Source organism: Panulirus ornatus, chromosome 8 (assembly GCF_036320965.1).
Source record: "Panulirus ornatus isolate Po-2019 chromosome 8, ASM3632096v1, whole genome shotgun sequence".
NCBI classification, from domain to species: Eukaryota; Metazoa; Arthropoda; class Malacostraca; order Decapoda; family Palinuridae; genus Panulirus; species Panulirus ornatus.
This window is the reverse complement of record NC_092231.1, coordinates 45837986-45865530: the sequence shown is the minus strand read 5'-3', so window position 1 is coordinate 45865530 and position 27545 is coordinate 45837986. Positions and strand designations below refer to the sequence as shown.

The 27545-nt window shown below is 39.9% G+C and overlaps 1 protein-coding gene across 3 annotated transcripts in view; it reads left to right on the top strand.

Moving 5' to 3' along the window:
* Positions 1 to 27545, top strand: part of LOC139749933 (uncharacterized) — a 49272-nt gene that overhangs the window by 11944 nt on the left and 9783 nt on the right. For all 3 annotated transcript variants that reach the window (XM_071664361.1, XM_071664359.1, XM_071664360.1), the window contains 6 exons: positions 782 to 6400; positions 7365 to 9572; positions 12666 to 12980; positions 14314 to 14481; positions 19884 to 20017; positions 26487 to 26668. In XM_071664361.1, coding sequence (XP_071520462.1) covers positions 782 to 6400; positions 7365 to 9572; positions 12666 to 12980; positions 14314 to 14481; positions 19884 to 20017; positions 26487 to 26668 — 8626 coding nt within the window. The remainder of the gene's footprint in view (positions 1 to 781; positions 6401 to 7364; positions 9573 to 12665; positions 12981 to 14313; positions 14482 to 19883; positions 20018 to 26486; positions 26669 to 27545) is intronic.

The following is a 27545-nucleotide window of genomic DNA, read 5'->3' as shown; positions in this document are numbered from 1 at the left end:
AGTTTCTGTAAGTTTGGTTTTATATAGTATGTCCATTTCATACTTGCAAAATACTGTAAGCTCTATATTACATTGTTGTTTTGTTTCTGTATTTGGAATATTTTTTAGTCTTGTGCATCACTATATTTGCCAAAGATTTTCATTATGTTGGTTCAGTTTTTCTTCATGGCATGTCTGATGTTATATGTAAACCTTAAGGATTAATAGAGTTAGCAAAATAGATAGTCATATAACTACCTTCAATTTTCCTGTATTTAATTCTTAACTTGAAATCCGCTTATGCAGCAAGTGTTATTCCTTCATATATTAGGATGATTGATTGGCTGAATATGTTTTTGATTATTTTTACCTATTGCATAAATGTCCTGTGTGTATGCACCTAAACCTGAAATCTAATTGGTATCCAAACAATGCCACTGTAAGTAAAATCATTTATTACTTAGATGAAAGGGCAAAATAAGGAAGTTTTTATAAGAGCTGGTCCAGGTGTCTTGTGGTCAGCCTTGTGCTTGGATTGTGGTTGTATATGTATGAAGTCTGTCCCATAAAATGTTTGATGGGAAATAAATGAAAAATGTATCTTGAATGTCTGTATAGCTTTTTAGTCCTTTGAATGTCCTTTGACATTTGGTATTACTGTCATTCAGATGATTTTCTATCTTTTGACATGCATCATTTGGTGAGTTATTATTAGGTAAAATTTCTTTTGGAGAACTCTATTGTTAGCTGTACATACATTTGTATAATGAATATTAATATTTAGAATTTTTCTCCCTTACAGAACTATGCTGCAAGGTTGGCAAAAATGAAGCCTCGCCTAGGAAAAGCAGGTGCAAAGAACATGCCAGTGCTTCCAGAGAGAGTAGAAACAGTAGGATCATCACAGGACAATCTTTCAGCAAGTGAAGAAGCAGGAGTTGTTGGTGCTGCTACAGCTGTAATGCATGGTGCTGCAGAGGGGAGACTGGTAGAAGACAAAAAATTGCCTTCGTCTGAGAGTGGTAGTCGGGCTAAGATATTACTCCTAAGGAAACAGTTAGAAGAAAATCGACTTAAATTTGAGCGTCAGCAGAAAGAAAATGCTGAGAAACGTGCAACCATGGAGGAAATGAAATTAAGAATCAATCGATTACGAATTGAAGTTGAACAACGAGATAGTTTAATCCAGTCATTGCAAGAGGGTAGAGGAATTATGTCTGATGAGTCAATAACACAAAAACTCTATCAACAAATAGTTTATAAAGACAATAGTGTTTTAGAGTTGACCCAAAAAATAGGTCATTTAGAAGAGCTTATTCAAGAGCAGCGTGAAACCCTCAGTGAGAAAGATCGAGTGATTGAGGCACGAACTGAAGCTGTGTCTCTTGTTGCAAAGGCCCAAGATGAAAAGAGCTTGAAAACTTTAGAAGAATTAGAAGAAGTTAGATATCAAATGAAAAAGATGCAGGAAGATTTCATTATAAAAGAACAGGGATTTGCTTCTGAGAAGGAGTCTTTAACTAAGGAATTAAAAGAGAAGGTAAAGAAGGTTACCCAGCTTGAAGAAAATGGACGCCGTCTTGAGAATCTTCGTTTTGAACTCAGCACTCGCAATGCAGAGCTGCAAGAGAAAATTGTAACTCTTCAGGCTGATGCTAAAATTTTAAGGAATCAGTCAGAATCTGATCGTAAAACTGCAGAGGAGAAAGATTCCCTTCTGCAGGAACTGAAACAAAAACTTGTGAGAGCTGAGGCTCATGGACAGAAAAAGATGAAAGCACTTGAGAAGCAGTTAAGAAGTATAAGACAAGATGGTAATGCTGGTGAGCAGATTTTGGAGTTACAGAATTCCATAGCAGAATTAGAAGAGGAAAAAGGGAACCTACAATTGAAATTAGTTGACTTTGATGATCTGAAAACTGCTAATGAAAAGTTGACAGTCTTAAGAAATAAGCTTGAGGACCAAGTGAAACATCTTAACAGTGATTTAGACTCCCAGCTAAGTGCTATCACTCAGCTGGAGACAGAGAAAATCAAATTAGTTGAGGGTACCAATGAACGTGAAAATCGCATTTTTGATCTTGAGTCAGAGTTAAACGTCACTAAAACGAGTCTTGCAGAAGTTACTCAAGCAAAAGTCACTCTTGAGCTTAGACTGTGTGAGGTGGAGGAACAAAGAGACACCTCAGAGAAAGGAAGAATAGAGTTAGAAAATCAAATGACAGAATCAGGGATGGCACCAGTAGAACAGTTGATGGCAGAAAAAGGCATTTTAGAAGAGTCTTTACAGAGTATTTTGAAGGAAAGAAATGAATGGGAAGCAAAGTATGCAGGTCAGATTTCCACCGTACAGGAATGTGAAGATAACATGAAAGTAGCCATGCAAGAAAAAGAGACGAAAGTCAAGGAATGCAAACGACTTATGAATATCCTTACCGACAAAGAAAACACTATTGCCACTCTTTCCATAAAGATCGATAAGCATGATGCTGTGTTGACAGATAGTGAAGATCGTTTGAAATTGGCTCTTGAAGATGTAGAGAAGAAAAACAATGAGCTAGAAGAAATGAACCACAGGCTCCAGCAAGAGGTTGAGAGAGCTTGTGCAGCATCCAGAACTATAGAAGATTTGGAAGCCAAAAATTCCCTTATGTCATCAGAGCTGCAAACAAGGGAAAAAAAGTTGGCAGGAATAAATGAGACAGTTGAAACTTTAAACAGATCCTTAAATGAAAAAAATATTATTATCCAGAATCTTGTTGGAGAGGTGTCAAGTTTACAGGACCAAGTCAGACAAAAAGATAAATCCATAGATGATCACATTAATAGGCTTGAAAAGTTGGAATGTCAGATAAACATACGCGATGATAAAATTGAAGAACTTCATACTTCAGGCATACAGAGAGAAGAACAGCTGTCTAAGAAGAATGTTGATGTGGATAAGTTGAAAACTGAGCTTACTAACATTTCACATCAGCTAGAAACATCAAAAGCATCTTTTGAGTCAGAATTAAATATTCTGTCAACCATGTTGAATGATTCAAATAATCAGGTGCAAGCAGCTCATAAGGATATTGAGATTAAAGTTAAAGAAATTCAGAATAATCAAATAATGATTTCAAAATATGAACAGGAAATATGTGATAAAAACATGGCATTTGATGAGTTACAGGATAATGCCAAAAATTTACAAGCAAAAGTTAGCTCCCTTGGCTCATCACTGTCAGAGAAGGAAGCTTCTATTTTGCAGCTGCAAACAGAACTAGAAGAGAAGACGTCATACTTAGAAAATCTGAAAGCACAACACTCGACATTAGAACAGAAACTTCATCACTTACAGGAGGAAAACTTGACATTGGGTACAGTGAAGTCCAGTTTAGAGGAAGAGTTATGTGATATCAAATTAGTAATTCATCAGAAAGAAGAGAATATACTGCATCTAAATTCAGAAATGACTTCTAAATCACACCAACAAAATCAAGATATTGACATGCTTAGACAAACTTTAGTAGAGAAAGAGAAACAAATGAGCGTACTAGAAACAAGTGTTGGAAACCTCACAAGTGAAACAGAGAGTAAGGCTTCAGAAATCGAGAAATGGCAGACTGAAGCCTTAGAAAAGACTAAGCGTCTCACTGAAGTTACACGAGAGCTGGAGTCCTTACAGTTACAGGTAGGGGAGAAGGATGTTGTGATTGGGGACTTGAGCAGCCAGCTTGCTCAGAACCAGGAACAGCTTGCCTTTTCTCAAGAACAGGTATCCTGTGCACGAAATCATCTTGTAGAAGTTAAAGAGCAGTTTTCTAATAATGAAGATCAGCTTGCAGAAGCTCGTGGTCATTTGACTGAAACTCAGATCCGCTTGGCACAAGTACAAGAACAATTGGACAAAACCCAGGAACAGCTTGTCGTAACCCAAACTGACTTCAAAGAAACTGAGTCACAATATGAAAAAGTCACTACTTTGGCATCTCAATTTGAAGAACAGCTGCAGTTAAAAGCAACAGATTTAGAAACGATGGAAAAAGAAAAAGGAAATAGCATTCAGGAGCTAGAGACAGCTAGAACAGAGCTCCAGCAACTGAAGTCAGAGATTTCTCAGCTGAAAACAGAACTAAAGGCAAGTAAAGAGTCTGCTGAGAACTTGAAATTAAGCTCAACAAAAATTCAAGAATTGGCTACTCAATTACAGAGTGAATTGGATAGAGCAAAACTGAATCAAGATTCCACCCATAAAGACCTTGGTAATGTTAAAGAGGAGCTTACCTCCAGAATTGATGAAATGAAACAGCTTCAGCATGTGTTAGAGCAAGAGCAGGAGAAAACGAACTCCTTGCAAGCAGAACTGACTAAGGTTATAGCCTCTCAGCAGCAACATGAACAGAGAGCAGATTCACTTCAAACAGAGCTGACTCAGGCTCTTTCTCTCCAACAGCAGAGTGAAAGTGAAGTGGCTGCCCTTTCACTCACTCAGCAACAAAGAATCACTCATCTAGAAGCTGATCTGTTGTCTGTAACTCAAACACGGGACCAGTTACAATCAGAATTTGACAAGAACTCATTACAGTTACAGAATCATATAGAAACTATTGCTCACCTGAATGCTAATGTTGAAAATCTCGTGTCACAGATAGCATCAAAAGATGGAGAAATAGAGATCTTGCAAAAGGGCATTTTAGAACATCAAAATGCAAAATCTGAAGTTGAAAGCTCTCTAAGGGAAATCACCAAAGCAAAGATACAGCTAGAAAATCAGCTTCAGATGTTACACACTGAAGTCAGCAGCCTTCCTGATGATACACCAAAAGCAAATGCTGAACTTACAAGATTGGGTGAGGAACTTGCAGTAACACAAGACCAAAAGCGGTTCTTAGAGGAGGAGTGTTATGGTCTTCGTGCTGATACCAACACCTTAAAACAACAGTTGCAAGAGGCACGACAAACTATCACACAACTTCAGACATCTCTTGCCACTCAGTCTCAGGGCACTGCAACACCATCAACAGGCTGGGAAGACTGGGGAGAAGTAGACCTTGGAACACCAGATCCAAAAGAAGTGTCAGGGATCGAAAATCCTCTAGTAATAAATCTTCAGAAATCCTTAGCTGACAAAGATGAGATGCTGGTGATGATACAAGACCAACTCAAAGAAGCCCTTCAGCAGATTAATACTATTACTGAAGAGAAAAAAGTATTGGAACAGCAAAAGAAGAGTGCAGAAGTTAGCTCTGCACACCAGAAACAACAATGGGAGCAAGATCAGGAAGAACTACTTGCAATGAAGAACAAGCTTGAGGATTTTGATGCAACTAAAAGTACTCTTGAGGAAGAGAGACAGAAAATATCTAGACTTGAAAAAGAACTTGTAGTGAAACAACAAGATATTGTGGAGCTCCAGCAGCAGATGATACATGCAGCTTCTCAAAAACATGAAGTTGCACATGAGCAACTACAGCACTCTGAGGCATTAGGTCATTGGCCCATTCAGGAACATACACTTGGAGCTTGGTCATCTGAGGCTCCAGCTGGTACCTGGTCTTCACCTGGGCAGTCAACTGGAGGCTGGCCACAAGCAGATCAAGAGGGAAAAGTTACAGCACCCCCAGACCAGTCAGTAGATGCTTCACCAGTGTTAGATCAGTTGACTGAAACCACTGCAGTTGTAGAACAAGTCACAGGAAATGACGCAATTGCTACCTCCACAATCCAGTGGGACCAGCCAGAAGGTGATGATGCTTTTTCTTTCTTACATGGCACTCAGGCAAATGAACAAGATCCAGCAAGTTGGTTTGATGAACTTCCGCAACAAGTACCTGATGTGTCTCAACAGCCTGTCCACCAAGTTGAAGAATTGGTTGGACAGCATCAGGCAGAACTACATCAGCAGCAGCAACAGTTACAAGAACAGCAACAGTCAGAAGTATCAGTAAATATAGAAGAACTACAATATAAACTTTCTTGGTATGAAGAGCAGTGGTCTACATGGACAGGCCATTACAATGAGTTGCAGGCCAGCTATCAGGAAGCTGAGCAGCAGGTGGCTCAGCTGACTCAGCAGCTACAGCATTTCCAGCATGGAATCTCACAGGAAACTGAGGTCAAAGCAGATGATGAAGCTCCTTCCAGTTCCCAGAATGTTGCAGATGAAAATATTGTACAACAACAAAAACAAGAAATCTCTGAGTTAGAGAACAGATTACATGTAGCAGAAACTGCTCATGAACAGCTCAAGGAAGAACACCACAATCTTCAACTGGAACTTAGTCGCTTGAGTGAAATAGAGGATCAGCTAGAAAAACTAACGAGATCTAGTCCACACACTGTGCGTCTGGAAGAGGCTGAAGCTGAAGTAGATCGTCTCCGAGGCTTTGAGACACAGGTGTATGAGTTGCAGAGCCAAGTACAAGCTCTCCAACATCAGGTGAGATATATTGGAAATGAAATGTTTGAGGACAATATGTGGTGTGAGGTGGTTTGATTAAGTAATGAAAGGGTAAGAGAGATGCGTGGAAATAAAAAGAGTATGGTTGAGAGAGCAGAAGAGGGTGTGTTGAAATGGTTTGGACATATGGAGAGAGTGAGTGAGGAAAGATTGACAAAGAGGATATATGTGCCAGAGGTGGAGGGAACAAGGAGAAGCAGGAGACCAAATTGGAAGTGGAAGGACGGAGTGAAAATGATTTTGAGTGATCAGGGCCTGAACATACCGGAGGGTGAGAGGCGTGCAAGGAATAGAGTGAATTGGACGATGTGCAATGCCAGGTCGACGTGCTGCCAATGGATTGAACCAGGGTATGTGAAGCATTTGGGGTAAACCATAGAAAGGTCTGTTAGGCCTGGATGTGGATAGGGAGCTGTGGTTTCAGTACATTACATGACAGATAGAGACTGAGTGTGAACGAATGTGGCCTTTTTGTCTGCTTTCCTGGCACTACCTCACTGAAGCGGGGGTAGCAATATTATATCCTGTGGGGTGGGGTAGTGACAGGATTGGCTGAAGGCAAGATGTTAACATCATTTTTCACTCTTTTCCACTTTTTTCTCGTGTGATTATGTATTCACAGTAAAGGAGGTAAGGGAAATGGTCTGTACAAATGTTTCCAACCTAATCATGAGTTGCATGCCCCTGAAACTTGTATGCTCATAAAGAAATCTGCTACTTTTAATTTTTTTGTAAGGGAAATGTTAATAGATTCTTTTTTTGTGTGCAATTCATGAACATGTATCATCTCAGTGACATTGTAAATGATGTATGATGCTAATTGATAGTATGTTTTCATTGTGAATAATTTCACCCTCAATATTTTCAGAACTAGTATTGTAAACTAATTCTAGCATAGATATATTTTTTGATAGATAAATTCAAAATGAATGTATGTTTTCAGTGTACAGCCATGCAGAACAAACTTGCTGAAGCAGAAACTGAAAGAACACGTCTGCTGGAGGTAGAGGTCCTATATGGTGAACTTCAGTCATGCATACAGGAATCTGAGACTAAACGTGAAGGTTCCAAATCCCGTGTACAGGAGCTGGAGCTAATGGTCCAGTCAGCAGAATCAGAAATTGCCAGGTTAAGAAATGAAATTGAAGTTCTGAATCAGGCTGGTCAGGCTGTGGAAACTGACAGAGAAAGGCTACAGACTGATGCACAGGGTTTAGGTGCAGAGATGACAAAACTTAACACTGAGGTACTACAACTGCGAGGTGAAATTGAGCTATTGAAGACTGAAAACACAAGGGTGCAAAATGAGAATGATCTCTGCAGAAGTGAGAGTGTCAAATTCCAGAATGAAGTAAAATCATATAAAGATGAACTTTTGAAACTACAGGCGGAAAATAAGGATTGTAAAGAGGATACCACAAAATACCAGACATGTATAGGTAGTTATGAAGCAGAAGTGGCTCGTCTGCAAGGTGAGAATCAGGGTTTAGGTGATGAGGTTACAAGAGTGAGAAGTGAATTACAAAGAGTAGAACGTGAAAACAGTCAACTAAGAAGTGAACTTGAAGTTATGGAAGGTGAGCATGGAAGATTACGTAGTGACTATGAAGTCCTTGAAGGGGAAAATAGTAGAGCTAGAGGGGAGTATGAAGCTCTCTCTCAGACCAGCCAAATGACAGAAGCAGAAAAAGAGAGTCTAGAGAGTGAAGTCCAAAGGATAACTGCACAGAATATAACCTTTGCTTCAGATATTGAACATCTTCAAGGTGAGATCCAGAGACTGACAGAGGTTAGTACATCAGCAGAGTCTGAAATAACACGTCTAAGAACCGAAATTGAAGGATTCAAATTACTCGATGTACAGTATAATGAGCTTGAAATAAAGTACAATGAATTACAAAATCAGTTTTCCACAGTAGGACTAGAACCTACTAGTAAAAATACATCAGAATCTGAGGCACATAGTCTGGTTTTTGAAGAAGTGGACTGGAGTGCTGAAGGAAGAATTGAGGATGAACATCTTCAAAGGTCATCATCTGTAGACTTAAAGTACCAAGAGGAAATAGAAAATCTTAAATCTAAAGTTATTGCACTCGAAAAAGAAAAAAATAGTTTGTATGATGAACTGCAAGCTGCAAAAATGAAGAGTGGGAAAATGCTGCAGAAACTTAAGTTAACCCAGAATAAAAACGAAGCTCTTAATAAGGAAGTCCAAAAATTGAAAGCAAAAGCTGGAGGTTTGACTGACCTAGATCAGGCACTAGAGGAGGAATGGAAAGCACAGGTAGCTAGAGCAGAAACAGAGAGAGATGAGCTGAAACAGAAGTTAGATGAAATGGAAAATGAAAAGGAACATTTAGCTAGCCAAGTTGATGTTCTTACAGCAGCCCAGGAGCAGTACTTAGAACTTAAAGAAGATCAAGATACTACTGTTAGACTCTTACAAACTCGTAATAAGGAACTAGAAGGTCAGCATCAGGCCTTAGAATGGAGGATTTCAGAATTGGAGGAAATTGTAGAGCAACAACAGGTGCAAGGAATGAAATCCCAAGCTTCCCCAGTCCAAGATGCAATGGACAGTGGAACATCTGGTCAAGCTTCTTCTGAAGAAGTTGAGGCTTTGAAAGTAAAGATTTCATCTCTTCATCAGGAGATCATTGTATTAAAATCAGAAAAAGAAAGATTGCAAACATTATCTGAAGAGCTTGAAGAAAAGGTTGAGATTCTGAGTACTGATAATGCATCCTTCCAGTCCTTGATAGAAAGACTTAAAGAAGCTAAATCTAAGGCTGAGAATGACATTAGTAACTATAAGTCTTTGTTTATAGAACTTGATACAGAACATTCATCATTAAAGAAGGAAAAGGAAAAAATAAATGAAGAGTTAAAGGAACTTACATATACTCATGACACACTAAAGGCAGCATACAATTCAATGTTTAATGAATATAATGATTTGCGAGATGTTTGTGACAGTCATAAATATGATATTGGTATTTTGCAAGGAGAAAGAGATCGATTGGTAGAAGAAGTTGATAGCCTGAAAAAGCAGTTACAAGCTTTCCATGAGGAAGAAGAAGAGGAGACTATTCGTGCCTTACAGGATGAGTGCTTCAGCCTGAGAGAACAGAATAACTTGATGCATGAAGAGGTAAGCCAAGTATATTGTACTTCTCTATACTGCATGAATTCTTGGAATCAGCTGATCATATTTGAAGGAATATTTAGAACCTTAGTCTCATTCAGAACAGTGTTAATGATATCCGTCTCTTAAAATTTAAGAAATTTTTCATTCTTTAAAATCATATTATGAGAGATGACCCCAGCAGGAACAGAGAAGGGGGCCAAGTGAGGATATTCCCTGTAAGGTTCAGTCCTCTGTTCTTAACACTACCTCACTAATGTAGGAAATGGCAAATATGTGTGTAAAAGAAATATGAATATCTGAATCACATCTTAAGGATTACTCCTAAAATAATTGCTTTGTATTTGACTGTCAACTTTGGTCAGAATTCCAGAAAACTTGTTATATAGGATTATTTGTTTACCCAGGAATGACAGGTCATGTCCATAGAAACTCCAATCCATATTCATGCAAAAGAAAAATTAGTTTATGAATTAATTGATGAGTGGGTGATATTGCAGTCATGGGTATGACTGGGGCTGAGCTACTTAGAATGAATGAAAATGGTGACAGCTTGAGGGCTTGGGGTGCTGGAAAAGGACTGATGAGCAAGGTAGCACCAGGGACACAAAGAAATGGCCTCCTTTACTCTCATCCACTGTAGCTATCATGAACAGTGCACCAAAACTACGGTGTCCTATCCACTATCAGACCCCACAGACCTTTTTATGGTTTCCCTTGACCGCTGTATGTGTACTGGTTCAGTTCACTAATAGCACTTTGCCCCCTGCATACCACATCGCTTCATTTTACTCAATCCCATACATACCTTACACCCTTCTGTGTGTTCAGGCTCCAGGCACCCAAAACCTTTTCCTGTCTCCTTCTATCTCCAGTTCATTTCCCCATTCTCCTTGTCTCTTCATTTCTGATGTATATACCCTCTTTGTCAGCCTTCCCCTACTCATCCTCTCCATATGTCCCAACTATTTCAGTACAATACTCTTCTTATTATCACCCTTCTCTGTTACCCTGTCATTTCTTAATCACCTCTTCTCACACCACTTATTGTTCTCAAGTATTTCATTTCCAGTGCATTCACACTCTGCCATACTCTCATCCATACAAAATTGGTGGGACAACTGTACCATCAAGCATGCTCATCTTTGGCCTCACCAATAATGACCTGTCTTTCCACACATTACTCATTGCTCTCAGGAACTTAATCCCCTCTCCCACTGTATGGCTTACTGAAGCTTCCATGGCTCTTTTCACTGCCATGTCCACTCCCAGATATCAAAAACACCGAATGCTTTCCAAGTTCTCGCCATTGAAACTCACACTTCAACTAACCCTATCTCTTTCTGCTGCCAAATCTGATAACCTTGCTTTTATTTGCATTTATTCTTAACTTTCTTCATTTGCACACTCCCCCAAACTTAGACATCAGCTCTGCACTTTCCCACTCAAATGTGCCACCTTTTACTTGTATATCAACTGACGGTTCTATGTCTTCTATCTCCCCTTATGATGTGATCATTACATGAAAGTGTGCTTGAAAACTTATTGTGTTTCATTTTCCTCATGGTTATCAGCAAATACTAGATCACGTGCTCCACTGTGACCTTTTGCAATATGCATATGCATGTGTATGTGCATATATGTATATGTATATGTATATATGTATGTGAGTGGATGCGTCTTTCTTCATCTGTTTCCTGTCACTACCTTACTAACACGGGAAGCAGAAATGACACCCACCCTCCCCCCGCACATATGTAGTTAGCACTAGGAAAAGACAACAAAGGCCACATTCGTTCACACTCAGTCTCTAGCTGTCATGTATAATGCACCAAAACCACAGTTCCCTTTCCGCATCCAGGCCCCACAAAACTTTCCATGGTTTACCCCAGACGCTTCACATGCCCTGGTTCAATCCACATCGTTCCACTTCACTCTATTCCTTGCACACCTTTCACACTTCTGCATGTTCAGGCCCTGATCGCTCAGAATCTTTTTCACTCCATCCTTCAACATTCAATTTGGTCTCCCACTTCTCCTCATTCCCTCTACCTCTGACACATATATCCTCTTTGTCAATCTTTCCTCATTCATTCTCTCCAAGTGACCAAACCATTTCAATGCACCTTCTTCAGCTCTCTCAACCACACTCTTTTTATTACCACACATCTCTCTTACTCTTTCATTACTTAATCGATCAAACCAGCTCAAACCACATATTGTCCTCAGACATCTCATTTCCAGCACATCCACCCTCCTCTGCACAACCCTGTCTATACCCCATGTCTCGCAACCATATAACATTGTTGGAACCTCTATTCCTTCAAACATGCCCATTTTTGCTTTCCGAGATAATGTTCTCGCTTTCCACACAATCTTCAATGCTCCCAGAACCTTTGCCCCCTCTCCCACCCTGTGACTCACTTCTGCTTCCATGTTTCCATCTGCTGCCAAATCCACTCCCAAATATCTAAAACACTTCACTTCCTCCAGTTTTTCTCTGTTCAAACTTACCTCCCAGTTGACTTGACCCTCAACCCTACTGTACCTAATAACCTTGCTTTTATTCACATTTACTCTCAACTTTCTTCTTTCCCACACTTTACCAAACTCAGTCACCAGCTTCTGCAGTTTCTTGCCCAAATCAGCCACCAGCGCTGTATCATCAGCGAACAACAAATGACTCACTTCCCAATCTCTCTCATCCACAACAGACTGCATACTTGCCCCTCTTTCCAGAACTCTTGCATTCACCTCCCTAACAACCCCATCCATAAACAAATTAAACAACCATGGAGACATCACGCACCCCTTCTGCAAACCAACATTCACTGAGAACCAATCACTTTCCTCTCTTCCTACACGTACACATTCCTTACATCCTCGATAGAAACTTTTCACTGCTTCTGACAACTTACCTCCCACACCATATATTATTAGTTAAGGCATATTAGTTAATTAAGGCATATTATTAATTAAGGCATATTAATTAATTAAGGCATATTATTGATTAAGGCATAGTATTATTCTGCAGATTCTATCATTACCAAGCATTAATATAGGTATGATTAAGTACATGCTGATTTCCTTTTCAAATAGAATACCGCACTTGAAGTACAGGCTGAAGATGCTAAGCAGAAAGCCTCGCGTGTGAACATTGCTTTAGAACAGAATATTCAGATGCAAGATCTTTTACGAGATGAATTAGTGAAGAAAAATGAAGAGATTAGCTTCCAAACAACAACTATTGATGGCCTAGAACGACAGCTAACTTACATGAAGGCAGAAGTTGCAGCACTGAAGACCAAGTTGGTGCAGCAAGATCAAGCTGGGGAGAGTTGTATTGAAACAGCAGAGGACCTGAAATTGCAAGTAGAACAGTTACAGGAATTGAATCAACAGTTACAGCTTCAGGTATTAAGATAATAACTGCATCGTATGAGGTATTTTCACTTTCATGGCTGTAAACCACATTTTTTCCAGGCCTCTGTCATTGATATCTTTCAACACCAATTAATGAAACTAATACAGAATTGAAGTTATGGTAATTATGATTCAGGAAAGAGTATGAGTATTGGAGATGGAGTTTGGTTCCTAGTTCAGAGTTATGAAGGTTTAGCATAATAGTTTTATTCATAAGTAGTTGAGAAGGAAGGGTATGGCCTCAAGTAGCATATTTCATCATACAAAAATTTGATAATAATGCAAGGACGCCTCTGAAAAATGCTGAGTGATTACCTTCGTAAGAAAGTAAAGGATCAGTTGAACAGGAAGATTTAGGAATTTTATATAATGTATTGTAGTAATTCAAGTTTTCAAGGGTAGTAAAAGTACTGATGGCAGAGTACAGCTTACATCAATATTTGTGTAGGCCTAGGTTGGTGTAAACTTGAATTTTAGGACACAGAAGGTTAAGTAGTTTTAACTTTTACTGATTACTTATAAATGCTTAATTGTAAAGTGAAAGTACTTATGCTCTTATCTTTTTGCTCATACATTGTTTTGGACTAATGAGTTGTGTGGTAATACCCAAATAGAGGTAATGAAATAGCTTTGAAAATCACTGACAGCATTTGAGCCTGTTGGCATAAAGATCTGTCATGGTCTCTTGTTTGTGGAGAGGAACCTAGGTATTTTGGCACTAAATTAAACAAATCTTAAGGTCAAGGGGATAAAATGTTTTGGGAATACTTGAGGTTCAAGTCTAGAGCAAGTGTTAGGGCAAAAATGAAGGAAGGAGTGGCAATTATGGTGGAGTAAGAGTTGTGGGGATGTGTTAAGGAGTGCTAAAGAAGTGAATTCAAGACTAATATTGGTGAGAATATATCTAGATTATGAAAGTTGAGTGACTGTTACTGCTTACTTGTTTGCAAGGCGAGTGAAGAAAAGAGATAGCTCTTTTGGGAGGGACTGAGTGAGTGTTTTACCAGTTTTGATGCAAGAGATTGAGTCTTACGGTGGGGGGTTTGAAGTAATCAGTGTAAATAAGAATGGTTAACAGCTTGTTTTGTGCTGAAAAAAAGATTGGTGATTGGAAATACTTGGTCTGAAGAAAGAATGCCTTTCTTAGGATAGTATAGGAATATATTTCAAACTGTTACAGGCTTTTGATTGAGACATTTCTTAACAAAATAGGAAAAAAGCATGATGTTCCAAATCTCCAGATTTTTTCTTTTTAAGTTGTGATATTGCATTTAGTAATTTTTTCTTGGATTAATGAATTCTTATTCATGTAAATGGTTTTAAGGTTGAGACAGCAGAAGCATCACTGGCCAAGCTTGCAAGAGCAAATGAAGATGGTGGTGATACTGTCTTCACTTCGCCAGCACCAATGGGCACTGAGCTAGAAGCTGCCTTAGCGTCACTCCATCTCCGAGAGCTTCGATGTCAGCAGCTGTCCCTAGAGATTACAAAGGTATATAACAGATTCTGCTTAGTCCTTTGTGCACAGAGAGTTGTATAAGGAGGCATGTAAGGATAGGGATAAGTGGAGACTCTTTGCCTTAGCCACCAAGTTGATGGGAGTTCCCAGGGGAAATGGGTATCAGAGATATAGGCTGATAGTTTAGTTGACTTACGGGAAAATGGAAAGAGTAATATATAATTCAGCAAGATCATTTGTCAAATGAACTGTTACCATCTAACTATATGCTGATGACTGATTTAAAGCAGAATTTATATTTTACAGAGTTAAGTATATCATTTACAGCTAGTCTTTTCATCAATTTTGTCCTCTGTCAAGGAAGCACAGTAGGGGTTTATTGTTCTTGATCTATGTGGCATGTTTTCTTACCTCAAAATAAGTCTGTCCATACTGTAGGCTCTTTTGGCTGGCCATGTATGGCAATCCAAACAAAAGGTGTCATTGAAGCTGCTTGGAGGCCTTAGTAGCCTGCTGATAATGACAGCTGGTGGTTACTTCCTTTTCTTGGGATTCACCATATCCATAGCCCTAACATCACAGTTAGTACTCACTCCCATACCAATGTTATCTTTTTTTAGTATTGGCTAGACCAGTAGATGATAACTTTTTCCTAAACTTTTTTTTTCATACTGGATCGCCATTCCCTGCATTAGGGAACCAGTACCAGGAATAGAGGAAGAAAGACCGTATCCGCTCACATCCATTCTTTAGCTGTCATGTGTATTGCGCCAACACCATAACACCCTATCCACAACCAGGCCCCACAGACCTTTCCATGATTTACCCTGAACACTTCACATGCCCTGGTTCAGTCATCGATGGCACATCAACCCCCTTTATACCAGGTTGTTCCAGTTCACTCTGTCCCATGTATGTGTTTTACCCTCCTGCATGTTCAGGACCCAATCACCCCTTCCTGTCATCTCCAATTTGGTTACTCCTTTTTCCTTATTCACTCCGCTTTTGACACATATATCTTCTTTGTCAGCTTTTTCTTATACATTCTCTCCAAATGTTTAAACCATATCAGCACACCCTCTTCAGCTCTGTCAACTAAGCTTTTTTTTTGTCTCACATTCTCTTACCCTTTCATTACTCAGACGACCAAACTACCTCATACCACATGTTGTCCTCAAGCATTTCACTTCCAATGCATCTATCCTCCTCCACACAGCCTTATCTTTAGCTCATGTCTTGCATCCTTATAGTATTGATGTATCTACTGTACCTTCAATCATACCCAATATTGCCCTCTCAGATAATGATCTCTCCACACATTCTTCTGCACTCTCAGAACCTTTGCCCCCTAACCCACCCTATGACTCATTTCCACTTCCATGGTTCCATTTGCTGCCATGTCCACTTCCAGGTATGTAAAACACATATTCCTCCAATTTTTTTCTATTCAAACTCACCCCATTTGACCTGTCCCACCTTCCTGTTAAACCTAATAACCTTGCTTTCTTTTATTCATATTTGCTCTCAGCTTTTTCCTTTCACTCTTCCAAACTCAGTCACCAGCTTCTGCCATTGTGACTTGAATCCCCCACCAGTGCTTTATCATCAGCAAACAACATCTGACTCACTTCCCAGGCACTCTTATCCCCTACAGGCTACATACTTACCCTTCCATCCAAGAAGCTTACATTTATCTCCCTCACCACCCCATCCAAAAACAAATTAAATAACCATGGGGACATCACAGATGCTTGCTGCAAACCAGCCTTCACTTGGAATCTTTCACTTTCCTCTATTCCTGCTCTTATACATGCCTTACACCCTTAATGAAAACTTTTCACTGCTAGTAGCAACTTTCCTCCCACACTGCATATTCTTAAGACCTTCCACAAGGCATCTCTATCAGCCTTATCATAGGTTTTCTCCAGTTCATAAATGCCACGTACAAATCCATCCATTTCCTATATTTATATTCATATATATTTATTTATTTTGCTTTGTTGCTGTCTCCCGCGTTAGCGAGGTAGCGCAAGGAGACAGACGAAAGAATGGCCCAACCCACCCACATACACATGTATATACATACACGTCCACACACGCAAATATACATGCCTATACATCTCAATGTACACATATATATACACACACAGACATATACATATATACACATGTACATAATTCATACTGTCTGCCCATATTTATTCCCATCGCCACCCCACCACACATGGAATAACAACCCCCTCCCCCCTCATGTGTACGAGGTAGTGCTAGGAAAAGACAACAAAGGCCCCATTCGTTCACACTCAGTCTCTAGCTGTCATGTAATAATGCACCGAAACCACAGCTCCCTTTCCACATCCAGGCCCCACAGAACTTTCCATGGTTTACCCCAGACGCTTCACGTGCCCTGGTTCAATCCATTGACATCACGTTGACCCAAGTATACTACATCGTTCCAGTTCACTCTATTCCTTGCACGCCTTTCACCCTCTGGCTTGTTCAGGCCCCGATCACTCAAAATCTTTTTCACTCCATCTTTCCTCCTCCAATTTGGTCTCCCACTTCTCCTCGTTCCCCATTTCCTATATACATTACTTAAAGTAAATACCTGATCCACACATCCTCTACCATTTCTGAAACTACACTGCTCTTACCAAATCTGATGCTGTTTAGCATGCCTTTACCCTCTCATTCAGTGCCCTCTCATACAACTCAAGTAAACTCAACAAACTTATACCAACATAATTGGAATGCACATTCTTATTCCTATTGTGTTTATACAGTGGCACTGTACATGCATTCTGCGAGTCTGTAGGCACTTCACCGTAATTCATACATATTTTGAAAATCCTAACTAACCAATCAGCAGCACAGTCAGCCCTTTTCTCAATAAATCTAGTTGCAGTACCATCCATTCCAACTCCCTTGCCACATTTCATCTTTCTTAAGGCTTTCACCACCTCTTCTCTCTTCAGTTGACCACACTATATGACTCTCTTATTTTGCATAACCCCCCCAACCTAAACACCCTTCATCTGCCACTCTTATCATCAAACACAGTTTTACTTTTAGGCACCTCCCAATTATTTGCACTCCTTTATAAGCACTGCCCAAATGCCTCTCTTTTCTCTTTCACCACCAACTTTACTTCTTCATCCTCCCACTCACTACCCTATTTGATCTGCCTGTCTGTCCTTCACATGCCACAGACAGCTTTCACACATGCCTACAAAGATTCCCTAAATACACCTCCCATTCCTCATCCATTTCTTTTGCTTCATGTACTCTCACCCTTTGCCATTCTACACTGAATCCCTCCTAGTAGATCTCACCACTCTCTTCTCACTAATAGTGTTTCCTCTTTTCCTAAAATCTCTACAAATCTTCACCCTCACCTTCACAAGATAGTAATGAGACATCCTACCAGTTGCCCCTCTCAGTACTTTTACATCCAAAAGTCTGTTTCTCATGCCTATCAAGTAATATGTAATCCAAAAATGCCTGCTAACTATCTCCCCAACTCACATACATATGTATGCTACCATTTTTAGATCAGGGTTTCCCAGTCATGAGTCCTTTTTCAGCTTACAACTCCACATTTTCGTTCATGATACTGAATGCCACATAAACCTCAATTAAACCCTCAACTGCCACATTACTCACTCTCACTTTCAAATCGCCCATCATTGATATCTAGCCTCTTGTACCAGAACTGTTGACACACTCACTCAGCTGCTCCCAAAACACTGGCCTCTCATGATTTTTCTTCTCATGACCAGGTTTATATACTCTAATGATCACCCTTCTCTTGCCATCCACTTTCATTTTTACCCACATTGATGTAGAATTCACTTCCTTACACTCTTTTACACACACCCGCAACTCCTGCTTCAGGAATAGTGCTACTCCTACCTTAGTGCTTGCCTTCTCATCAACCCCTGACTTTACTCCAGACATTTTCAAGCCATTCTTCCCCTTTACCCTTAAGCTTTGTGTCACTTAGAGCCACATCATCCAGGTTTCTTTTGTCAGACATACAACCTATTTCTCCTTTATTTCTCAGCTTGGTTATATCCACATACATTTAGATACTCACACCTCAGCCTGCACCTTTGAGGAGGTTTTGGTGCTCTCTGCCTAGCTCCTTTTTCTGTTCCATCTCTTAGAAATTGTAATACAAGAATAGGAGGGTTTCCAGTCCCCTGCTTCTGCCCCCTTTATTCTTAAACTTGGAATGCTTCATTCCTGATTCTTAAGAAAAAATTGTGGTTGTGATAGTTTTTTGTGCATCAGTCTGAACTCATAAGAAAAGATAATGGTTTTGGTATTTCTTGAACATTTTTTTTTTTTTTTTTTTTTTTTTTTTTTTTTTTAATACTTTGTCGCTGTCTCCCGCGTTTGCGAGGTAGCGCAAGGAAACAGACGAAAGAAATGGCCCAACCCCCCCTCATACACATGTATATACATACGTCCACACACGCAAATATACATACCTACACAGCTTTCCATGGTTTATCCCAGACGCTTCACATGCCTTGATTCAATCCACTGACAGCACGTCAACCCCGGTATACCACATCGCTCCAATTCACTCTATTCCTTGCCCTCCTTTCACCCTCCTGCATGTTCAGGCCCCGATCACACAAAATCTTTTTCACTCCATCTTTCCACCTCCAATTTGGTCTCCCTCTTCTCCTTGCTTCCTCCACCTCCGACACATATATCCTCTTGGTCAATCTTTCCTCACTCATCCTCTGCATGTGCCCAAACCACTTCAAAACACCCTCTTCTGCTCTCTCAACCACGCTCTTTTTATTTCCACACATCTCTCTTACCCTTACGTTACTCACTCGATCAAACCACCTCACACCACACATTGTCCTCAAACATCTCATTTCCAGCACATCCATCCTCCTGCGCACAACTCTATCCATAGCCCACGCCTCGCAGCCATACAACATTGTTGGAACCACTATTCCTTCAAACATACCCATTTTTGCTTTCCGAGATAATGTTCTCGACTTCCACACATTCTTCAAGGCCCCCAGAATTTTCGCCCCCTCCCCCACCCTATGATCCACTTCCGCTTCCATGGTTCCATCCGCTGCCAGATCCACTCCCAGATATCTAAAACACTTCACTTCCTCCAGTTTTTCTCCATTCAAACTCACCTCCCAATTGAACATCTTTTCATAAATAAGGAAAAAATATTTCCCTGTTATTTGTATGCTGGGGAGGAGGCCAAAAAAGATCAGTTGTACACAACAGGGTTGAAGAACCGAACTGCAAATTCTATTTTCCAAAGTCCAAATTCTCATTTTTCTCTGATTTACAGCTTCTTGAGGAGAGAGATGCCTTGCAGGGTTAAAGAACCGAATTGCAAATTCTACCTTCTAAAGTCCAAATTCAAATTCTCATTTTTCTCTGATTTACAGCTTCTTGAGGAGAGAGATGCCTTGCAGCTCAAATTAAGTGCTGCTTTGAGGCAAACACAAGAACTCAGTCGTGAATTGAGTTTGAGCCACCAGTTACCTGCCCCAGTTTCCCCTGAGCCATCCTTGGATCAAAAGTAAGCATTATTATACTTTTCTTATTTTATTTATGTAGCTTTTAGCAAAAGAAGCAGATTGATAAACTTGGCTGTAACTTATACAGTGAATTATGGCAGAAATTGGATCCTTTTTCTGCATTTTGAGAAGAACTTTGCTCTCTGGTTGAATTAAAGGTAACTTAAATAAGGTTGAAGGAGGTTTTGAGAAAGGTTGAAGGTATTTACAAATGTAGATGGATGATGTTTGTATGGAGAAAATACATGTGGCTACTGCATTTAAACAGAAAATGTAGGTGATTCACTGTATTCTTTGTGGGTATTCTACATTTCAGGGATAGATTAAATTAGATGTTAAAAGTAGCTTTTGGGAGACTACCAAAATATTTCCTATGATTTGAGTAGAATGGTATCATAATGTTAAAAAGATGATGGGCTCTCTTATCAGAAATCTGTTTGAAGAAATTTGTCTTCTTTCAATTAGTAATTAATTTTTTTTTTTTTTTTTTTTTTTTTTTTTTTTATACTTTGTCGCTGTCTCCCGCGTTTGCGAGGTAGCGCAAGGAAACAGACGAAAGAAATGGCCCAACCCCCCCCCCATACACATGTACATACACACGTCCACACACGCAAATATACATACCTACACAGCTTTCCATGGTTTACCCCAGACGCTTCACATGCCTTGATTCAATCCACTGACAGCACGTCAACCCCTGTATACCACATCGCTCCAATTCACTCTATTCCTTGCCCTCCTTTCACCCTCCTGCATGTTCAGGCCCCGATCACACAAAATCTTTTTCACTCCATCTTTCCACCTCCAATTTGGTCTCCCTCTTCTCCTCGTTCCCTCCACCTCCGACACATATATCCTCTTGGTCAATCTTTCCTCACTCATTCTCTCCATGTGCCCAAACCATTTCAAAACACCCTCTTCTGCTCTCTCAACCACGCTCTTTTTATTTCCACACATCTCTCTTACCCTTACGTTACTTACTCGATCAAACCACCTCACACCACACATTGTCCTCAAACATCTAATTTCCAGCACATCCATCCTCCTGCGCACAACTCTATCCATAGCCCACGCCTCGCAACCATACAACATTGTTGGAACCACTATTCCTTCAAACATACCCATTTTTGCTTTCCGAGATAATGTTCTCGACTTCCACACATTTTTCAAGGCTCCCAAAATTTTCGCCCCCTCCCCCACCCTATGATCCACTTCCGCTTCCATGGTTCCATCCGCTGCCAGATCCACTCCCAGATATCTAAAACACTTCACTTCCTCCAGTTTTTCTCCATTCAAACTCACCTCCCAATTGACTTGACCCTCAACCCTACTGTACCTAATAACCTTGCTCTTATTCACATTTACTCTTAATAATCATCGAAATATAGAAGGAAACAATTGAGAAAACTATCAGGTAAGTACTATCTTCATTTGTCTCCTCTTTGTTTACAAGACAGTCACACACTAACAGTTGAAGGAAGTAGTGTTAGCCGGTTTTTCATTTTCTTGTTTTAGTGTTGAAAAGTATTCATTTATCTTTCATATCACACAAGAAAGATAATATAGAACCATGCACTTCATTGTCATCGATAATTTTCAGTGATGCATCTTGTCTTTGTGAAACCTCTCCCACTCTTCAGGAGTGTTCAGTGAGCAAGATCATATAGGAAGGGTCAGGAATTTTGCCATCATACTCTTAAGTTACTGGAAGTAAATAAATGCTTCTGCATTCAGATAACTAAGCAAAAATGTATGCAGTAGCTGTGCTTTCCCTGAAAGGAAGATTAGTTAGGATTGCTACAGTCCTTGCTTAATTGCAAATCTCTTTCCTTTAAGGCTTTTCAGAGGGTTTTGGAAACAGATTTTCTAGACCAGTTACTGTGTTAATCAGTGTTTGTCAACCCTCAGGGAAGGCCTTCTTGGTATTGCTGGAGTATTAGAGACAAAACTCACAAAATAGTTAGAGTCTGGTCTAATCTGTCCAAAGGGTTACGTGATAATGAGTTGGGACGAAAAAGATAGAGGACTGGTTCTCATAAACTTAACATAATGGTATTAGCTGTAATGGCCATCTTCATGTTGTTATTCATAAGTTGTTAATTTTTTACCTTTTTGACATGATACATCAGCATTTTAGAAGTATGGAAAAATATTCAGAAAATTGTTTAAAAATTTTTGTGTTTATGTTCACTTGTTCTCCTGCTGAGTGAGGAGTGGAGGTGGACATAGTTGACTAATCTAATAGCTCCCAGTAAGGTATGAATTCATATCAGATAGTATTTATTTGTTTCTCTTTGTTTAGATTGGGTACACAGTCTATTTTTAATTCATACACAGGCACAGCAATGGTAATGATTAGAATAGATGTATTTAGAAATATTAGAGGCCCCTTGATTGTATTGCAGTTAGGTTTTTGCTGACTACAAAACAGTCCTCAGTGCAGAAAAACAGCACTCAGCTCACCCAGTTGTTCATCCTTCCTTAGGTGGTAGGTAAATGGGAACCAACTTCATTTAGGACAAAGAGCCACAGTTATGACAGGCCTGGCCAGCCAGCACTTAGAAGCTTGGCTCGAGTTAACCCAGGGACATGGCCCTCATTGACAGGCCTTTGAAACCACCAAGGGCTGATACTATTCTTTACTTTTTCAGAAGCATTACACTGTAAAAGTCTTTGAATCCCTCCTCATCTCCCATATCTTCAGACATATTGAATTTCAGTCTTCTCTCTAATCACCAATGTGGCCTCTGTAAGTCGAGATCCTCTGGTGATATTTTTTCCCATCTGACTGATATCAGTTCGTTATTCCATAAAGATTTTGGGGAATCCTGAGTAGTTGCTCTTGACGTATCCAAAGCTTTTGACAGGGTTTTGCATCGGGATCTCATCTCAAAGCTTTGGCTTTACTCCCTTAACTTTTCTCCCTCACATCCAGCTTCCTCTTTGGCTGATGCATCTCTGTGGTTGTTGATGGATCAGCCTCTCTCTCTCTCTTTTTCCATCAATAGTGGTGTCCTTCAAGATTCTCTCCTGTCTTACACATTTTCTTCTTACTAGCAATTTCGTTTTTTCTACAAATAACCAAATGCACTCATATGCTGATGACTCAACACTACATTCCTCCATATCCCTTATTTCTGCTCCTTTTCTTACTGATCTACATCTTATCTCAACACAACTTCACCAATAAACTCAAACTTGGACAGGATATATCAATGGGGTAGACCAAATTTGGTCAAGTTTAATGTCTCCAGGACCAAGTGTATACCCATCTCCCAATCAAAAATTCTTCACAACTATCCAGCTCCTTTGATGGTCTTTAAGTCCACTTCTTGACTCAGCAAGCATATTTGATATTAATGTTACATCCATTCTTTCTTGGAAACCCAACATTACAGATATACCTAAGTCTGCCTCTAAGAAACTGGGACTGCTGTTCAGATGTTGAAATTTCTTTTCTTCAGAACATTTGCTCCATTTATATAATGGATTGTTCTGTCCTTATATGGAATACTGTCCTCACATCTGGAATGGTTCTAGTTCTGCATCTGTGCTTGACAGAGTCGAAAGCAGTCTGACTTACAAACTCTACCAGGCTATCTTCAAAACTTGACCTGCTTGCCCTGCACCTCGGTGTTGGTTCACTTTCCCTCTTCTGTTGGCATTACTTTGGTATTTGCACACGAGAGCTAGCTGTTTGTGTACTAGCTAGACCACACAATACCCTGTACCTTCTCATGTCTTTCCCAGTAACTGACCCAGCATATTCTCATGTCTTTCCCAGTAACTGTGACCCAGCATATTCTCATGTCTTTCCCAGTAACTGTAACCCATTGTATTTTAAAAGACAGGTTTTCACTTCCTCCAGAATTCATAAATACTTTCCCTTGTCTCTTCTTTTTCCTTTCATTAACCTCACTATATTTCAATTAATGCTCAGCCTTGTTGTGAACTTTTGTCTGTGACTGTAGCCTCCAACATGGAAAAACAAAGAACACGAATGTTGAGAAAGAGTAACTGACACATGTATGGAGGATACTGAAAATTTTGTTTCGTTATCGAAACTTTGTTACATAGTCTACTTTAATTTATTATACAAGCATTGCATATGTGATGAATAACTTGAATAGATTCAAAAATATATTTCCAGAAAAATGCATAAGATGAGTTTGAGGGAGACTGGCTGGCATTTTTGGAGAAGATAGCATTCATTTGTCTATCTAACCTTTTTTCATTCTGGTAGTAGTTGGTAAACAGCTATCGACCCATAGTATATTTCCAGTACTACCTGCCTGGGTATCAGAAGGGTTAGTGTTGGGTGCATAGTGAGCCAGATATAACCCACATCAATCTAGAATTTGCTTTCTTATACTAACACACACTCCCATAACTCTTGTTCTCCCACCAATCCCTGACTATTTTCCCAAGACATTTGCGGAAGATGAAAGCCGGCAAGGCAGCAGGTTTGGATGGTATTGCAGTGGAATTTATTGAAAAAGGGGGTGACTGTATTGTTGACTGGTTGGTAAGGTTATTTAATGTATGTATGACTCATGGTGAGGTGCCTGAGGATTGGCGGAATGCGTGCATAGTGCCATTGTACAAAGGCAAAGGGGATAAGAGTGAGTGCTCAAATTACAGAGGTATAAGTTTGTTGAGTATTCCTGGTAAATTATATGGGAGGGTATTGATTGAGAGGGTGAAGGCATGTACAGAGCATCAGATTGGGGAAGAGCAGTGCGGTTTCAGAAGTGGTAGAGGATGTGTGGATCAGGTGTTTGCTTTGAAGAATGTATGTGAGAAATACTTAGAAAAGCAAATGGATTTGTATGTAGCATTTATGGATCTGGAGAAGGCATATGATAGAGTTGATAGAGATGCTCTGTGGAAGGTATTAAGAATATATGGTGTGGGAGGCAAGTTGTTAGAAGCAGTGAAAAGTTTTTATCGAGGATGTAAGGCATGTGTACGTGTAGGAAGAGAGGAAAGTGATTGGTTCTCAGTGAATGTAGGTTTGCGGCAGGGGTGTGTGATGTCTCCATGGTTGTTTAATTTGTTTATGGATGGGGTTGTTAGGGAGGTAAATGCAAGAGTCCTGGAAAGAGGGGCAAGTATGAAGTCTGTTGGGGATGAGAGAGCTTGGGAAGTGAGTCAGTTGTTGTTCGCTGATGATACAGCGCTGGTGGCTGATTCATGTGAGAAACTGCAGAAGCTGGTGACTGAGTTTGGTAAAGTGTGTGGAAGAAGAAAGTTAAGAGTAAATGTGAATAAGAGCAAGGTTATTAGGTACAGTAGGGTTGAGGGTCAAGTCAATTGGGAGGTGAGTTTGAATGGAGAAAAACTGGAGGAAGTGAAGTGTTTTAGATATCTGGGAGTGGATCTGTCAGCGGATGGAACCATGGAAGCGGAAGTGGATCATAGGGTGGGGGAGGGGGCGAAAATTTTGGGAGCCTTGAAAAATGTGTGGAAGTCGAGAACATTATCTCGGAAAGCAAAAATGGGTATGTTTGAAGGAATAGTGGTTCCAACAATGTTGTATGGTTGCGAGGCGTGGGCTATGGATAGAGTTGTGCGCAGGAGGATGGATGTGCTGGAAATGAGATGTTTGAGGAAAATGTGTGGTGTGAGGTGGTTTGATCGAGTAAGTAACGTAAGGGTAAGAGAGATGTGTGGAAATAAAAAGAGCGTGGTTGAGAGAGCAGAAGAGGGTGTTTTGAAATGGTTTGGGCACATGGAGAGAATGAGTGAGGAAAGATTGACCAAGAGGATATATGTGTCGGAGGTGGAGGGAACGAGGAGAAGAGGGAGACCAAATTGGAGGTGGAAAGATGGAGTGAAAAAGATTTTGTGTGATCGGGGCCTGAACATGCAGGAGGGTGAAAGGAGGGCAAGGAATAGAGTGAATTGGAGCGATGTGGTATACAGGGGTTGACGTGCTGTCAGTGGATTGAATCAAGGCATGTGAAGCGTCTGGGGTAAACCATGGAAAGCTGTGTAGGTATGTATATTTGCGTGTGTGGACGTGTGTATGTACATGTGTATGGGGGGGGTGGTTGGGCCATTTCTTTCGTCTGTTTCCTTGCGCTACCTCGCAAACGCGGGAGACAGCGACAAAGTATAAAAAAAAAAAAAAAAAAAAAAAATATATAACATTAGTGAGATGGCCCTGATTAGTCTTGTCCATGCCATCTCAGCTAACATATGTGTTTAAAGTTAGCTAATCTAGCCTTTGCATGTATTTTATGAAGTCACCACAGCCATTTCTACAACTGTGAAAAGAAAGAAAACTGAATTCAAGATGCACCATTCCCCAGCATTACCCAAGCCTATGAGATGAAAAGAAGCTCCTTTTTTATGCATAGACATACTGCATTGCATTTCAAAGAGGATATGTACTGAAAACTAGTACTTCATGCAGATTTTGTTTTACATAACTTTATATCTCTGTCTTAACCATACATCCTCTTCCAGATTAGCTGAACTTAGAGAACTAAATGACTCTCTGGAACAGAAAGCCCTTATAAGTCTCCAGGGTTCATCAACCAGCATGGGACGCCGAATAACAATTGGTGGTCTTCCTTCTTCTCCCATGTTTACTCCACACACGGCTCCTCCCACTCCAACAGCTACTAGACATGCTGATTACACACTCAGTAAGATATTTTATTTCCTTAAATTCACCATGTTGTACATTGTAAGTTTTAAGATCAGACATTCGTTCCTTTAACTTGGCATTATTAGAAGTTTTTTATCTTATATTAAGAAATGTGAACAATATTTGTAAAAGCAATATTTGAAAATGTTAACATTTGAATGCTTGAGGTCACCAAGAAGCATTGCTTTTAAAATGTGACACCTTTATTTGTTAAAAGTATTTAAAAGACACTGTGTATTTATGTTCCTCTCCAGTATCACCGTAATGATGAATGATATGGGACTTGATAACTGATTTTCACATGTAAAGACACAGAACGTATGCAGTTGCTTGTTATTTCTCGACTTTTCTTCAGCAAATAAGAGGAATTAGCTAGATCTCTGGCCACTGATTGTCATGATATTAATATGAATTTTCTTTTAGCAAAGAAATTAAACTGTGGATGTAAGATTGGAAACGAAAATGTAAGAAGTAAGGAAGTGTAGTTTCTGAAACAAAAGAAAGGAGTGAAAGGAAATTGGAAAAGTTAATTTGAAGAACTGATGAATATGGGAGAAGGTGAAGCACCAGTTGTTGCATTCACAGTTACAGTTATGAAGGATGGAAGGAAAAGGATGCAAGTGTAGGGGCCCATAGCAAGCAAGGAGATATATGTATATTATCCCTGGGGATCGGGGAGAAAGAATACTTCCCATGTACTCCTTGCGTGTCATAGAAGGCGACTAAAAGGGGAGGGAGCTGCAGCTGGAAATCTTCCCCTCTCATTTTTGATTTCCTAAAACAAGGAACAGAGAAGGGGGCCAAGAGAGGATATTCCCTCAAAGTCTCAGTCCTCTGTTCTTAATGCTACCTTGCTAATGTAGGAAATGGCGAAT